We start from the raw sequence: 15,464 nt of genomic DNA, 5'->3' as shown, positions 1-15,464 counted from the left end.
TGATCATGTGCCCTGTGTTGGGCTTCAGTAATTTGGTAGAAGTGAAATTTCAGCTTTTCTTTAATGCTTGAGTAGATGTTATTCTTCTAATGCCTTCACTCGCATATATGCAGCTTTGGTGGGTAAATCATGCTTAAGCGTTAATGTTTTGCCATTGAACAATTTTCCATTAAAAGTGAATTTATGCAACACAAAATATTGTCTACAAAACATACTATTATTAAAAATAAAGACTGCATAAGTGTAAAAAAATATCTTCAGTCATGAAAATGCTTAAATAAAAACTTTTATTTTTAAAATAAATGCATTTTTTACAGTCAAAACAGCAGGTCATGCACCGCTGTTTCAGACATCTGAGGCAAAGATAAAAAGAGGAGACTCAAAAGCAAAGCTTGGCAACTTGTCTCCAGACCTTAGTGATGACAGCCTTCATTTTGTATATAGGTTTAGTATGAATACATACGAACACAAGAATTCATTGTAATATAAGTGTACTTCAAAACTGGACTGCTTAGACATGCATACAGTACAATTAAATTGAGGAAAAATAATGGTAAGCAGAAAGTAGTAAATTAAGCTCTTTTCAGCAGTCTCAAGAGCTCAAAATCAGTGTTAAAATTAGATTTTCTCCCCTTACTTGGAGTCTGAAACAATATTTTTAATATATGTTAAACATTCTTAAAAAGTATATAATGGTAACAATGACAGATGGCTTTTTCCTGGAGAAAACAACAGAAAAAGGGCAGTAATGACAGCTGTACAATTTTATAAAACTTGTGTTTTAAACATTACTTACAAAACACTTAATTTGCATTCCTTCATACCAAGGAGTAATGGACTTTGCATATTAAAGTTTTTGTGACCTATTACTAGTGCATAAAAATAACATGAACTGAATAATACTATATAGTGTTTGAATATGAAAAAGCAAGGCAGCCAAATAAGTGGACAATCAGGGACCAGTCCTTATTCACAACACGATTCATGGTATAGCACTGAGGACACTGCACACTTTAGATACACCACAAAATTGATAAGACATAAACATGATCGTTTTCTACAAACACATTCTTTGGCCTTATCACTATATTGCCTGTGCAAGTTCACAAGGCCTTTCAAATAAAAATTGCATATTAATAATTTTAGTGTTAAACAAAACTATTATTAAAACCAAGCATGTCCAAAAACAAATACTGTTTTTCTTCAAATAGACTTCAAACAATCTAAGAAAATATATAGAAGTGCTACAAAATTACTTCATATGGATAAGAGAAAAAAAGTCCCCTGTAAATCCTGAAACTTATACCTAGTTTCCTCCACAATTAACTCCTACTGCTGTTTTTGAATGTGGTGGCACAGCGCAACACAGCAAACTACATTTTTCACAAATATTAATGGAGGATTTGTTTAGCAAAGAAGACCGACATAACTGTGTAAAATTCCGTTACTAAAATTTCACCTACATAACAAAAAAATTAGCATAGATGGGCAATGAAGAAAGGCTCAAGTAAAAAAACTAGTTTTTTTTTTATTAGTCATTATGCATTTCTCATCAGAGAAGCTGCTGAAATTATTTTTATGATATGAAAACTGACCTGTGTGTGTATGTGTATGTGTGTGTGTATGGGGGGGGGGGTTCTGTAGGCTGCTCTGTGACACAAAGGCGCATGTGTGATTGCTACTTCATAAGGCATGTGGAGAAAATTACTGAGCAAAATCCCAGCATTAATACAAATATAAATTAGCATCAATGCAGGAAACTTCAGGTTTAAATAGCATAGCCATAACTAAAAGAACGCATCCAAAATCCTAAGACCAACCACAACCTGTTGGGAGAATTTCAAACCCAGCCGCTAGTCAGCTTGTAGAACATCTCTTCATCCAGACTCTCATTCTGGTCCTTAGCACGTGTAGAAAGGAAGATATAGCCTCCAATGAACTCATGGACCACTTTGCAGTCCACTTCTGCACAGATGAAAGCAAGACTGGGCTCATCAGCAAATTCCACTGTGACCTGCAGATTAAGTAGTGCATCATTGTTTGTAAGTATCAGCATACAAGCAGCAACATTTCATCCTATATACCAAGACATCTATATGAAACTGTATTGCTGAACTGCAATATGAAGCAGCATACCATTTTAATTTCCCAGTTAACATTCCATTGCTTCATGTTACTGAACCTCCATGTTTTAATGGCATCACCGGTACTCGCATCCATACGGATCAGCCTATTATAGGTAATTCCAATGAGCTCTTCCCTTTTTCCTCCTTGAAATCTATAATTAATAGGTAGAAGAGGTATGTTATTTATATTAAATAAAAAATTGAAAAGTTTGCAAATTCCAGTGGTAATCAGTCATCTGAAATATTTTCAAATATCATTCATTTCATTTGATTCTTTTACCATGCAAATAACAAAAAAGTGACATATAAATGTGTCTTATGCAAGACTTACTTGGCTAGGAAGTGTGTAATTCCAAACTCTGGCAGTGACTGCCAAGCTTGGATAAAGCGCATCTTGGCTTCAATGAGACTCATCTGGGCTACATTCTGGTGAGCTTCCAAGATCCGTGCAGAAATCTATTTGTTTAGGGAGGTGATAGAAGGTTAATAGTAAACAGGAATTATTTGATTTTCACATATCCTATATTATAGGCTCCAGACCATAAAACCTGTATAGGTCGAGACATGCGAAATGGGCAGTGGTGGCTTAATAGTTAGGGAAGCGCACTTGTAAATCGAAAGATTGGTTCGAAAGAAGGTTTGAATCCCCAACCAGCAAGACACCACTAAGGTACCCTGATATCCCCGAGTGCTGAATTAGCTGCCCCCTGCAATATTGTGTTTCCAATATTGTCACATATGGGTTAAATGCAGAGGACACATTTCGTTGTTGTGCACTGTGGTGTCAACAATGACAATTGATCACTAAACTTTAACTCTACTAATTCGGACCTCAAGCGGATCAGGTGAGAAAAATCTAGCCGCAACTCAGCTGAAAATTCTGAACACAACAAAACAAAACAGACCTGCTTAAAACTTGTATGGATCGAGACGCATCTCCCCTTCCAAAAAATAACCCCTTCATCCCTCCTCCTCTCCACCTGCCACTTCCAGCATGGCATCAACTCACCTCAATCCAACTGTAGTGTTCATAAACTAATTCATTTCATGTTTATTGCTTTTGTATGTGTGCTTGTTCATGTATGTACAGGTATCTCCCTTTTAATATCCACATTATGTTGTGTAAAACAGGACGTTAATTCGATCAGTCCAAATCGTTTAATATGAAAATCCATAACAATTAAGTACAATATGGTTAACTAGAGTTCATTACAGTACTGTAACATTACATGTCAGGCAGCACTGTACAGTAGTTTCTTGGTTAGCTGACAGCGCTACCTAAAGCCCGCCTGCTCTTTACCTACCGCCTGCCCACACATTTTAAAAAACAGCGGTCGGTATGTCCAGCATTAAAACACAAATTTTATTTTTGATTGGAATTTTTTAGCCCATAGCCACCAACGCGAATGGACGTTGATCAAATGGATTTTAAATGAGGTATACCTGTATTACCTTTATATTGATTATTAATGCTTTCATCATTTGGTATGTAAGTAGATAGGCAATCATTTGGGAGCCTGAAATGGACAAAATTCATTTACATAATTTTTCCTTGGACTTGGGAATTGGACTTGGACCTTGACCAAATCATAGCTCAACCAGCCTTCTGGAACTAATTAAGTTTGTGGTCCAAGGCACCACTGTATTTAAGAGCATGTTTCTCATCTTTTAGTATGAATTGGACAGAGCCAAAGATGAAACATGCCAAACGAGGAGTGCAGTCCATCTTAATGAAAGCAAACTTATTTTCTTTTATGGGTGAAATTTTTGTTTTGGTTATGTTTCATTGTGAAACTATACACTAAACAGTGTTAGTTTTATTCTAAATGATGAAATCTTTCTTATTATAAAACTATTTTAAAATCTCTCTCACACTGCATCCTCCCACGATGTAACTATTGTGCCCATTACAATGTCACGATATACTGCACCCAGACAACACCGGAGGAAATTCGATCCCCCCAGTGTCAGACTACTTCCGATATTACTGCTTAATAGTGTTTGGCCACCAAAAAAGTAGTATGGTCATCCTGACCACTCTTGCTGTGAAGCGAAAAGTTGTGTCATTTTGGAAGATCAGATTGATCAGATTTAAGGGTAACCAGGCTCCCTATCATGCCTGGTTTTTATTGCAAAGGCTTTAATAGACAAATTACCTCAGTACATATGTAGTTTGCTGACATTCCACACTAATACATACAGAACCCGTTCATCAGTTAAACTTCTCCTTCAGCCTCCCACCACACACACAGAACTGAGGAAATCTGCCTTTTGTTCTTATGCACCACGAGTGGATTACAAAATATATTGAATTGACTCCTTGCCTTCTCTGAATGCGTTTAAAAATCACAAACTCTGAGCTTAAAGAAGTGTCATTGTTTCATATAAATACATTTTATTCTACTTATTTTTGAAGAGTTTGAATATTTATATGTGTTTTAATTTGTGTTAGTTATTAATCATCTCTGTGTGCATGTATATGAAACTAGTTTAAACTTATTTTTCTTATTTGTTGCCATCTTCTTCCTGGAAGAAGAGATATTGTATCAATGGAACCTTCCTGGTAAGATAAAATACAATAAAATACAATAAAATAAAATAAAAGGCTAAGGTGTGCCCCGGCCAAGTTAACATTTTTGATAAGTGTTTAATAGTTCAGTGTTGCTGGAACGCAAACTTTACTGACCTCGCGAAATTTCTCAAAGACCGGGATGTTGGTCTTTAAGATGCTTCGTCAAGTTTGATGTGCTACTTGACTTCGTTGCCACAACTTTGTAGCACTGTTTGCATAGAGGCTTATCGACATCCTTAGCCTTTCTATGCTGGTTTGCAAAATACTTCCAAACGGCACTTCTGCATTTTTTTTTTTTTAACTAAAGCAGCTTGCGAAGTGCCTTCAACTGCAGCATATGCCATGTTCGGCCAACTCGGTGCAACAAATGCATTCAGCGGCTATTCAGAGGAGGGGAGGGGCTGCGTGAGTGTGCACGTGTGCGTGCGTGCATGTGCGCCTGCGCTGTAGTGGCGCTGTGTGGCGAATCTATCTAATCAGATACTAATTTTTAATATGGATTAGCATCTGAGAATCGATTTTTGACAACCCCAGTGTCATTTTCAACTCCAGCGTCAGCTATATCTTCCGTTTCTGATCTTTCGTGGTACATTTTAGCAGTGAAAAAGGTCACCCCTTAAACAATTTCCAGCTGCGCCACTTTCCAAATGTTATGTAGCTTATTTAAACCGGTATTGTGGTATAAGAAAAATTCATAACAAACATTCGTAATTCATAACAATGATAAACGGTTTTCGGTATGAACCGGCATACGGTCCAGCACTAATCCATAGAAATGAATATATTTTATTTAGTAGGGTCCAAAAATATGAGAATATGAGGTTTAGAAATGAGCTTAGACATACCACAATTTCACAGTGAATTATTGGAAAGAAGCCCTATTTAAACTATTATGAAGTAAAAGGTGGAAGGAAGTGGTGAAACGCTAGCTAGACACAATGGATTTTTGAATATCCAGCTCGAGTCCAACATAAAAATACAAAAGTCCAGCATAAAATGCATAGAAGAGATTATGTAATGTTATTTAAATTTTCCAAAACCTGTAATAATGATGATACCAAAACTAATGGATATGACATTTTGCATCAACCAATATCTGCCAGGATATCACAAACAAAATAAGTAAAACACAGGGAAATCCTTGACTATTTGTTAATTGTTATGGCTACTAGGCAGAGATGTCACGCATCCCTTTTTTTTTTTTTAGGGGGCACCCAGACTATAGCCTAGCCTAAACTAGACTTCAGTTTATTTTGATCTGACATGATATACCTCTAACTCTTCCGAAATGTCACTATTCAATTTTCCATAAATACAGTGTAAAAACCTCAATTAAAAGCAAGTCAATGTGCTTTGTCTCACAAGACAAGTCTGCTAAATATATAACATAACATGAAAATTATAATATAGTTATTTAGCTTAAAAACGTTACCCCAGAAATCAAGGTTTCAATCATGAAAGATATATGCCAACTTTTGAGATACACTAAACACAGACCAATACTGTACAGCAAACTTAGCATCTTCAAGCACTAAAGACCTAGCCCCATCCTTACCTGTTTGTTTTTGTACTTCTTAAGGTACCGAGGAGACACCAGGCATTCTGAATTGATGTCAGTATTGATTGGCTCAGCAATGATCTGGGGATCAGGATTCATGTGCTGCATCTTTAGGAAGGACAAGATGTTTTGGACCTCGAGGTTATATGAGCTGTCTGCCATGGTCTTCCCTTTCGATGCCAAACGGCAGGCAGCCATCCAGTGGGCATACTGCTTCTCCTATAGAAAAGACAGAGATTGACAGATGTATCACATGTAAACCTACTCCAAAACAAAAAAGGTCTTACAATTTGTACTCTTGCAAAGAGTTTTTTTTTTTAAGAAACCGCCCACCTGCGATTCTACACTGTCCCACTGTATGATGTCCTTATCTTTGTGTCTAAAACAATGTGCCATATGTGAACATCAAGGTTTTGTATTACAACACCTGTAAACACTACAATTAAATACTTGTTGCTAAGAAATATTGGGCGGGGTGGCATAGCTTACTTGGAAAGCAGAAACTTAGAAAGCAGAAACAAATTGCTCTGATTCTCAGTGGAATCAGAGCAATTAGTGAAGGTATGGGATGAGAAATATTAGAATACAGTTTGTGAATCGTACATAAGGAAAAAGAACCCTATGCATACAAGGCTGCGCCATTCAGGTATGGTCTACTATTCAGCTGACACCTAGCCTGGAAGTTACATTACTGCATCTTCTGGGTTAATCTCCTAAAAATAGCAATTATCCCCAATTCTACACTTACTCTCATGCCTTTACATAATTTTCACACTGGTTTTAGTATGACCTTTCCTGCTCTGCTGCCAGAACTTACCAAAACAACTGAAGGCAATGAATGTAACCTGTCCCCCAGACAATGTGTAACACTGCACATATTTTCCTGCTTTCACACACTTTAGAGAGGTGTATCTAGGCATTCAAGGACTGCACTTACAGTGTCACATCGCAGCCAGATCTCGTTCATGCCATCAGCCACAGGAATCAGTAACTTTATGTTGAACTTTTGAGCAGAAATGTTGACATCTGGTGTCACTTCACACCCTGTGGAATCGAATTTTACAAAGGAGGCAAAAGATATTAGGTACATTTATAGGTTTTTTCAACAAATTTGAACAAATATAATTATATTACATTAATGTAATTCTGTAATTAGTAGAAGCCCACATTATTCTCAACCCTACCTCAACCCTAAAAGGCTCACATGGATAGTTCAGGTCTAGAAGTATAAGTCCAGACCAAGATCCAGTTGAATACTCTGCGACTGACTATTTATACTCACCTCAAAATATTTTTTCTGGATTTTTACTTTCTGGACCTGAACTATAAACCTCTAGCTTAAACTGGTTCACAAATTTAATCTCGACAGGCAGTAATTCTTTAAATATGGAGAATTAAGAGAAACTATACTCTAATGTCCAATAAAACAGAGCTTTGTGACAAATTAGTACTAGAGGTGTACAGCGATCATCTGTATCTGTTAAACCAACAAACTTATCTATGCATTTAGTTAAAAGGCTAGAAGTGGGTGTGGTTTATACAGGGAGTTCTGTTAAAATAGTTTTTTCTAACCTAGCATTCATTGGCAATGCAACAGTTGTGCCTTAAATTAGTTAAGTGTTTTATGAGCCATGCCTGCTCCACTCAACATGAAACAGAAGGCAAGGCCATCCAAGACCTATAATTAATTCAAACAATGATTTTTGCAACATGCAAAATGTGAAACATGGACTACTTTTACACTGTGAACCTAATTGAAATCTGCAGAAACCCTTAACATTACCTTGACTTTTGAATTGTATTAAAACTGTCATCATTTGAAGCTCTGATTTAATGAACATCTATAGGTAGCCAAAAAATTCACTACCATTGGAGTTTTAACATCAAATAACACCAAACTAAATAAAATGCTTGCAATAAATCCTTTTGTATACTTTCTATTTTTTTGATTAATGTCCTTTGTCAGCATCATAATTTTCTTCTCTGGAACTCTTCCCCTAATCTTATTTTAGAAATAAAAATGACTGACAACCTCAGATGTAAAACTGACTTTGTGGACAAGTTCTCTCTCTCTCTCTCTCTCTCTCTCTCTCACACACACACACACTATACACATATACACACACACACACACACACACACACACACACACACGCTGTGTGGTAATTAGCAGGAGTTGAATCAGATATGTAAAATTTTTGGGTTTCCCCTCATTTAACATTTTAAATTTAACATGACTTTCTGAGAATGACCCATATTGTGTTTAAGAACAAATCCATATACTTTAGACTTTTTCTTTTCCTTTTCATTCAAAACGATTCTACAAACAAGCAAATATGCCACACCAACAGATATGATAATGTCAGTATTAGTAATTGCATGGACTGAAAGTTCAGAATGCATTGCTGATAAAATAATAATGCCATCAACTACATAATCCAAACAAGGATATATGCGGCAGCATATATTTAGTTTACAATAGTGGCCAAAATTGTAGAAACACTTCCAATTTTTAGAGATTGCAGAACTTTAACTATTGTACCACCGTGTAGTAATTTTTAAAGTTTAATGGCAAAAATTCCAGTTAGTTGGCTGAGTAGGCAGTTGATCCTATACCCCCACGTTTTTCCCTATTTGGGAGTTTTTGGTTCCACTCCTCCAATGTCATCTGACTTACTTTCATTCCTTTGCTATTCCTTTTCCCTGTCTTTGTATTATTTTGTCTTAATGATGCTGTAATGCATCACACCACGCCCATGTAAAGCACCTTAGGGCAATTCTGTTGTGAAAGACTCTATATAAATATAAATTGTATTAATTGTACTGAAACAATTGCTAGTTACTGCTACTTAAAAGCAACAGGTTCCACATTAAATGAAGACGGCAAGGGTCTTCAAAAATTCTAGTTTTTTAAATTGAAATGAATTGAATAGAATATGTGAGAAATCATGTCCCATCCTGTTTCAAAACTCAGTAGGTGCAGAAAGATTAGCTGTTCATGATCCACCTGGAAACATGCAATGCATTCAGTGTCCATCATTTGAAGTGCATGAAGGACAGAGAGGAAAATTCTTGGTTGTCTTTGCACGTTTCTGAGTCAGTCCCACACTCACAGCAGCAACGGAATATTCATTGGATTGTGAGGACATGTAGCCTCCTTTGAACCTTTTTAATGCTTATTTTAATAGAAACTCTACGCATGCTGACAAAGCAGATGTCATCTGAATTTAGCCTAATGGTAATATATTTGTACATAGTAATATATTTCTATATTACTATTGCGTGATTCTTATATAACTATATGAATTATTCATAGGCTGGAGCAAACAAAAAGGTTTTTAACTTGAGTTTGAAATCTAGGATAGAGGCCGACAGACAAATGTCACTGGGGAGGGAGTTCCAAAACCGGGGAGCTCAACAGGAAAATGCACAATCACCATGACCATAGTGTTTGGATGGGGGGATGAGGAGAGAACCAGAAGAGGAGGATCTAAGGCTGTTGGGATCTTAGTAGGGGAGAAGCAGTTCAGAAAGACAAGATGGGGCTTGGTTGTTGAGTGCTTTGAATGTCAGGAGAAGTATTTTAAAGTGGATATGTCCTTCTATAGGGAGCCAGTGCAAGCTCTGAAGTATGGGAGTGATGTGTTGGTAGCAGTGAATGTGGGAGAGGAGGCAGGCAGAGTTCTGAACTATGTATTTGGAGTTTATGGATTGAATTACCAGTAATACCAGTGAATAATGAGGGTAATTAATGAGTAATAAGCCAGGTGATGTTTGAAGATGGAAGTTCAGCTTTCTGAACTCTACAATACTGTATTTGGGCATGTAAAGGTGCTTGACTTAATATAACCCTTCAGAGCAAGCAGCAAAAAATGGAATTAAAAGCACTTATGTCAGTGGCAGAACACACGTCATTTACAAGCAACATGTCCATATTTTTGGTATTTCTCCACCCAAAGCAAATATCTAGCCTTAGGACACATAAACCCCTGATGTCAATCAATGAGAGAATATGCTTAAGTGAAAAAAAAATGGAGCCGTGTGCTTTTTTCCCCCCCACTTAAGGGCATGGGAGAATCGACCCCACAGTGTGTATCTGGCCTAAGTGCACGCAATCTCAGACTCGAATGTAGAATATGCTTAACTGAAATGCACATAGAAGAACAGATCTCTCTGTACAGCCATGTACATATTATAACTTCCTATGACAATTTCATTAGGAAATATTTAACTGCATAATTATACAACCTACTTATAATTAAAAATGGCTAATTTACTCGGCATAGCAACTATTGCAATTTTTGTAATACATAAATTATGTAATGGTAGCTTATGTTTCCCAAGGAATTATACTAAAACATAACTAAAAAAATGCTTCCTGTTCATACTACATTCAATACTTTTCAATTACTGTCAAGTCAGAGAATTGGCATCCTATCAATATGTAATGACATTCCCATAATTTATCAATTTGGTCATCTTTGAGCAAGGCATACATATATTTTCAGAAAAATATTCCTCATCACTGCAGAAACTGGAGAGAAGATCATTTGGAAGAATGAACTTTCAAATGTCTATTTTGGTCAGGATTGTGGGGAGGCCTAGAGCCTATACCAGGAAGTAACACACACAAAGCTTGGGAAAAAATTGCAGCTGGTCTTCAATAACGAGCTTGGGAAACATTAGTCGTGAATATGTTTAGGAGAAAGCTCCTGGGGGACTTCACAGATTTTAATTTGTACTGTGGGATCTTAAACTGTTCAGACCACTTATGAACACATGCCTGTCTGGGTTGATAGGGTGGACTGAGAGTCCCACTTAGAACGGAGTGAAAGTCTTGCATTGAAAGATCAAACTTTGGGATAATCTGTTTTAACGTAATCACACATAAAATTATGTTTCTGTGATAAATCAGCATTGGCAAAAGGCTTATATTGCCAGAAAACATATCTGTTTAAATGTGGGGGTGGGTATGCAAATTCATTAAATGGGGTTTGGGGGTGGGGAGATTTGCAAAAAAAAAAAAAAATGGTTACAATATTACATTCAGCTAAATTAAGGAACCTATAATGTGATTAATTTATAAAAGATAAACCACATACTGTACAATTTCTTTAGGGCATTTTAATATAGACTAGCATGCTTTATATTGTAATAATCTGAACATGAAATTACATGTGAAATTCCAAATTCCAAAACAATGACACCATGCCTTACCTCTTAGGTTCATTTGGTGAGCTGGTGTGCCATGAGCTTCTTCTCTGCTCTTGAAGCAGGAAATTGTTATATCCTTGAATGTGCACCAATATTGCTTATAGCCCTTAAGTGTTAGTTTCTTTGGCCTGAAAATGTATCAGAACTCCATTATGCCACTCCCAAAAAAATTACCACAATGCAATTAGTATTAAGAGTCCTTTGTGTTTTTCTTATTTGATGTAACCATAATTTAAAGGCAACATATCAGATAGAATAGAACAGTGATATTTTATTACTGTGATCAGACAAGCAATCAGAAAAAAATATTTTTTCCTCCCATTCATGACTGAGCTAGGTTTGTAACCATTTCTTGCTTAGAATACGTACCATTATCAATTGCAATACCTATTATTAAACATTGTAAACATAAATGCTTACAACTAAAAAAATTTAAAAAGTAAATATAGATGGAATCTATGCACTAACAACACTTGGACTTGTATTTTTTGTCAACCTACTTGAACACTTTGACATAGTCCGCAAGTTCAGGTATGGATGTTATATCACCCTGTAGGAATAACAGGACAATTGTTGGTCACAGGAAGGGTACCATTATTTTATAGGTTAAGTACTCTGCTCTACGCGTTTACCTCCTATTGAAAACAATACTTTTTCCTGACATTCTGATAAGTGGCAATCTGTTATGATTTCCATGGCCCCCACTGATACACTGATGCAAGCAACAGTAATGCATATAAATAATGAAATATCTCAAACTAATGTAAAAGGAAAAAAAACATAAGACAAGAAGAAAGTCAGGAGAAAGTCAGACTTGTTTATCCATGGGTGACCAAAAGATATTCTTACCAGTGTATTTGAGGTCTTCCCCCCCTCTAGTGTGATCTCCAGGTCTGACAAGGCTGCATCTACCTCATCCACATCCTTTTCACTGTTATTCATGTGATTGTCCGATGACATGATAGACAGCTTGTTGATGTGGTACTGTTTGTAGAGAACAAATCTTTGATTTTTCTGAATCACTCATTTAAATACTAAGTTTAGGATCAGAAATTTTTCAGCAGACATTTTTATATATGTTTTTATTGGGTTTTTTTGGCTAGTGCAGCATTTTACAAGTCTTGCTTGTAAATCTTTGGAAATGTAACAGAAGAAAGTTTGAATTTAGCAGAAGTCAAAAGTTTAAATATTATTGAGAATAAAACACAAACATTTGGAAAGCATGTTAAATGGCCCTGGAAAGGCCATTTATTATTGTATTTCCAGTATAAATGTGAGTGGAAACTCAAAGCTACAAAGTATAAAACCTGTTTTGACATGTATGAAAACTCAGATAAAAAGCAACAAAATTCTTGCCAGAATTATTGTGCAGTATGGTCCATCTCTCTTACCTGCAGGGCAGCAAACATCATCATCTCCTCCTCAGTGCACTCGATGTCTTCCAGAAGAATGGCCCACTTGGCCTGCTCGTATAGCTGGTTTATCCGGATGGCATCATACTGTATAATGAAAGTCATGTAGCATAATATCTGATGAGGCTGAAGCTATTTTTTGTGACCCACATTAATAAATATGGTAGAAATATCAATAATATTAGTAGCATGAACTGAAGGTTTAGGCTGGGTATAGAGAGAGAGAGAGAGAGAGAGAGAGAGAGAGAGACTAGCGTCTAGAGTCTAACAGATGTAAATCAGAGTATATAGCCAGTATATAGTTTGCTGATGCAAATGCAAACTGCAAAATTCACCCTATTTAGACCAGTATAAATTTCAAGCCCTGTGTGACAAACTAGAAAGCAAATGTATATGAAAAGTACAATTTTTATACACAAACAGTATAATTAAATACTACCACACTCATAAATTCTGAGAAAAATTATTAGCAAAATATAAAAGGGGAATGAAGGAAGTTCAACTGTCGCCTATGGCTTACTCACTGGGGGCTTTGGGTGAGGATGCTGTAAAGCGCTTTGAGACAATGTAATGTTGTGATAATGCGCTATATAAAAATAAATTTGTTGTTGTTGTTGAATGATAAGAAATACATGACAAATCACATACAGATAATGCACTAGTACACATACAACAAAACCAACAAAAAAGCAACAAACCTTGGGATTGAGGTCAAAAAAACTGTGATATTTAAACCGCAACAGAAGCACTTCATTCTCCTTCACATCCTGTTCCATCAAAGATCTAGAGGAGTCCAGCCACCTTTAGGCAAAGAACAAATAAATGTAAATTTGTATATGATGAAAAATGCTGGCACATGCAGGAAACTCAATTAAGTGAATTTACCCTTGATTAATCTTTGCTTTATCCAAGAAAGTCTGAGGCTTATAGAGTTTCACTAAGATGTCAGGTGAAGATATGGGCTGGCTAACAGCCAGGATGCTGGGATTCCCCTCAGACAGAGGGCTGTCTCCAAACCAGGCGGAAGTAGGAGACAATGGGCTTCCATCACGGGAATCATATGTAGGAGTCATGGTCTTGCTGTAAAGCCCAGGACTGGAGTAGATACTCCCTAAAAGCAACAAAAAGCAAATAAAAATATTAAACATATGCATCAAGTGCTAGGCGATGACCAATAATCAATAACCACTAAATTTTAAAACATTTACCTTAACAATAAATGCACAATATTTTTTTTAACCACATGCAGAATTTATATCATCCTACAATACACATATGACAATGTTTTAAAATGAGGACTCTATATGAACTATTAAGGGGGAAAAAAATCCAAACCTACATGGCCCTGTGTGAAAAAGTGATTGCCCCCTAAACCTAATAACTGGTTGGGTCACCCTTAGCAGCAAAAACTGCAATTAAGCTTTCACGATAACTGGCAATGAGTCTTCTCCAGCGCTGTGGAGGAATTTTGGCCCACTCATCTTTGCATAATTGTTGTAATTCAGCCCCAATGGAAGGTTTTCGAGTATGAACCACCTTTTTAAGGTCATGCCACAGCATCTCAATTGGATTCAGGTCAGGACTTTAACTAGGCCACTCCAAAGTCTTCATTTTGTTTTTCTTAAGCCATTCAGAGGTGGACTTGGTGTGTTTTGGATCATTGTTCTGCTTCAGAACCCAAGTGCGCTTCAGCTTGAGGGCACGAAAAGATGGCCAGACATTCTCCTTCAGGATGTTTTAGTAGACAGCAGAATTCATTGTCCCATTTACCGCAGCAAGTCTTCCAGGTCCTGAGGCAGCAAAACGACCACACACCAATCACACTACCACCACCATATTTTACTGTTGGAATGATGTTCCTTGGGGGAGCATGGTGGTGCAGTGATTAGCACTGTTGCCTCACACCTCTGGGACCCAGGTTTGAGTCTCCGCCTGGGTTACATGTGTGTGGAGTTTGCATGTTCTCCCCAAGTCGTCGTGGGGTTTCCTCCTGGTACTCCAGTTTCCCCCCACAGTCCAAAAACATGCTGAGGCTATTTGGAGTTGCTAAATTGCCCGTAGGAGTGCATGTGTGAGTGAATGGTGTGTGTGCGCCCTGCGATGGGCTGGCCCCCCATCCTAGGTTGTTCCCTGCCTCGTGCCCATTGCTTCCGGGATAGGCTCCGGACCCCCCATGACCCAATAGGATAAGCAGTTTGGAAAATGGATGGATGATGTTCCTTTTCTGAAATGCTGTGTTACTTTTAAGCCAGATAATGGGACACACACCTTCCAAAAAGTTCAACTGTTGTCTCATCAGTTCACAGAGTATTTTCCCAAAAGTCTTGGGGATCATCATGAGGCAAGCCTTTATGTTCCTTTTGCTCAGCAGTGGCTTTCGTCTTGGAATTCAGCCATGCAGGCCATTATTGTCCAGTCTCTCTTATGATGAAGTTATGAACACTGACCTTAACTGAGGCAAGTGAGGCCTACAGGTCTTTGGATGTTGTTCTGGGGTCTTTTGTGACCTCTTGGATGAGTCATTGCTGCTGTCAAGAGAAACTGAACACGGCTTTTCAAAGATGTGATACATCACAGTTCAT

At 37.2% G+C, this 15,464-nt stretch overlaps 1 protein-coding gene across 3 annotated transcripts in view; it reads right to left on the bottom strand.

The window, feature by feature from the left end:
* Positions 1–268: 268 nt before the first annotated feature.
* Positions 269–15,464, bottom strand: part of fermt2 (FERM domain containing kindlin 2) — a 58,080-nt gene continuing 42,884 nt past the window's right edge. For all 3 annotated transcript variants that reach the window (XM_048974150.1, XM_048974149.1, XM_048974151.1), the window contains 11 exons: positions 13,768–13,993; positions 13,581–13,683; positions 12,862–12,969; positions 12,320–12,454; positions 11,971–12,020; positions 11,474–11,598; positions 7,194–7,300; positions 6,254–6,475; positions 2,458–2,582; positions 2,137–2,278; positions 269–2,014 (listed from right to left, as the gene is read on the bottom strand). In XM_048974150.1, the coding sequence (XP_048830107.1) occupies positions 1,841–2,014; positions 2,137–2,278; positions 2,458–2,582; positions 6,254–6,475; positions 7,194–7,300; positions 11,474–11,598; positions 11,971–12,020; positions 12,320–12,454; positions 12,862–12,969; positions 13,581–13,683; positions 13,768–13,993 (1,517 nt within the window). In that variant the 3' untranslated portion in view covers positions 269–1,840. The remainder of the gene's footprint in view (positions 2,015–2,136; positions 2,279–2,457; positions 2,583–6,253; positions 6,476–7,193; positions 7,301–11,473; positions 11,599–11,970; positions 12,021–12,319; positions 12,455–12,861; positions 12,970–13,580; positions 13,684–13,767; positions 13,994–15,464) is intronic.

The sequence above is a fragment of the Brienomyrus brachyistius genome, chromosome 14, assembly GCF_023856365.1.
Source record: "Brienomyrus brachyistius isolate T26 chromosome 14, BBRACH_0.4, whole genome shotgun sequence".
Classification (NCBI taxonomy): domain Eukaryota; kingdom Metazoa; phylum Chordata; class Actinopteri; order Osteoglossiformes; family Mormyridae; genus Brienomyrus; species Brienomyrus brachyistius.
The sequence above is the reverse complement of the archived record's forward strand: the minus strand, read 5'-3'. Positions and strand labels throughout refer to the sequence as shown.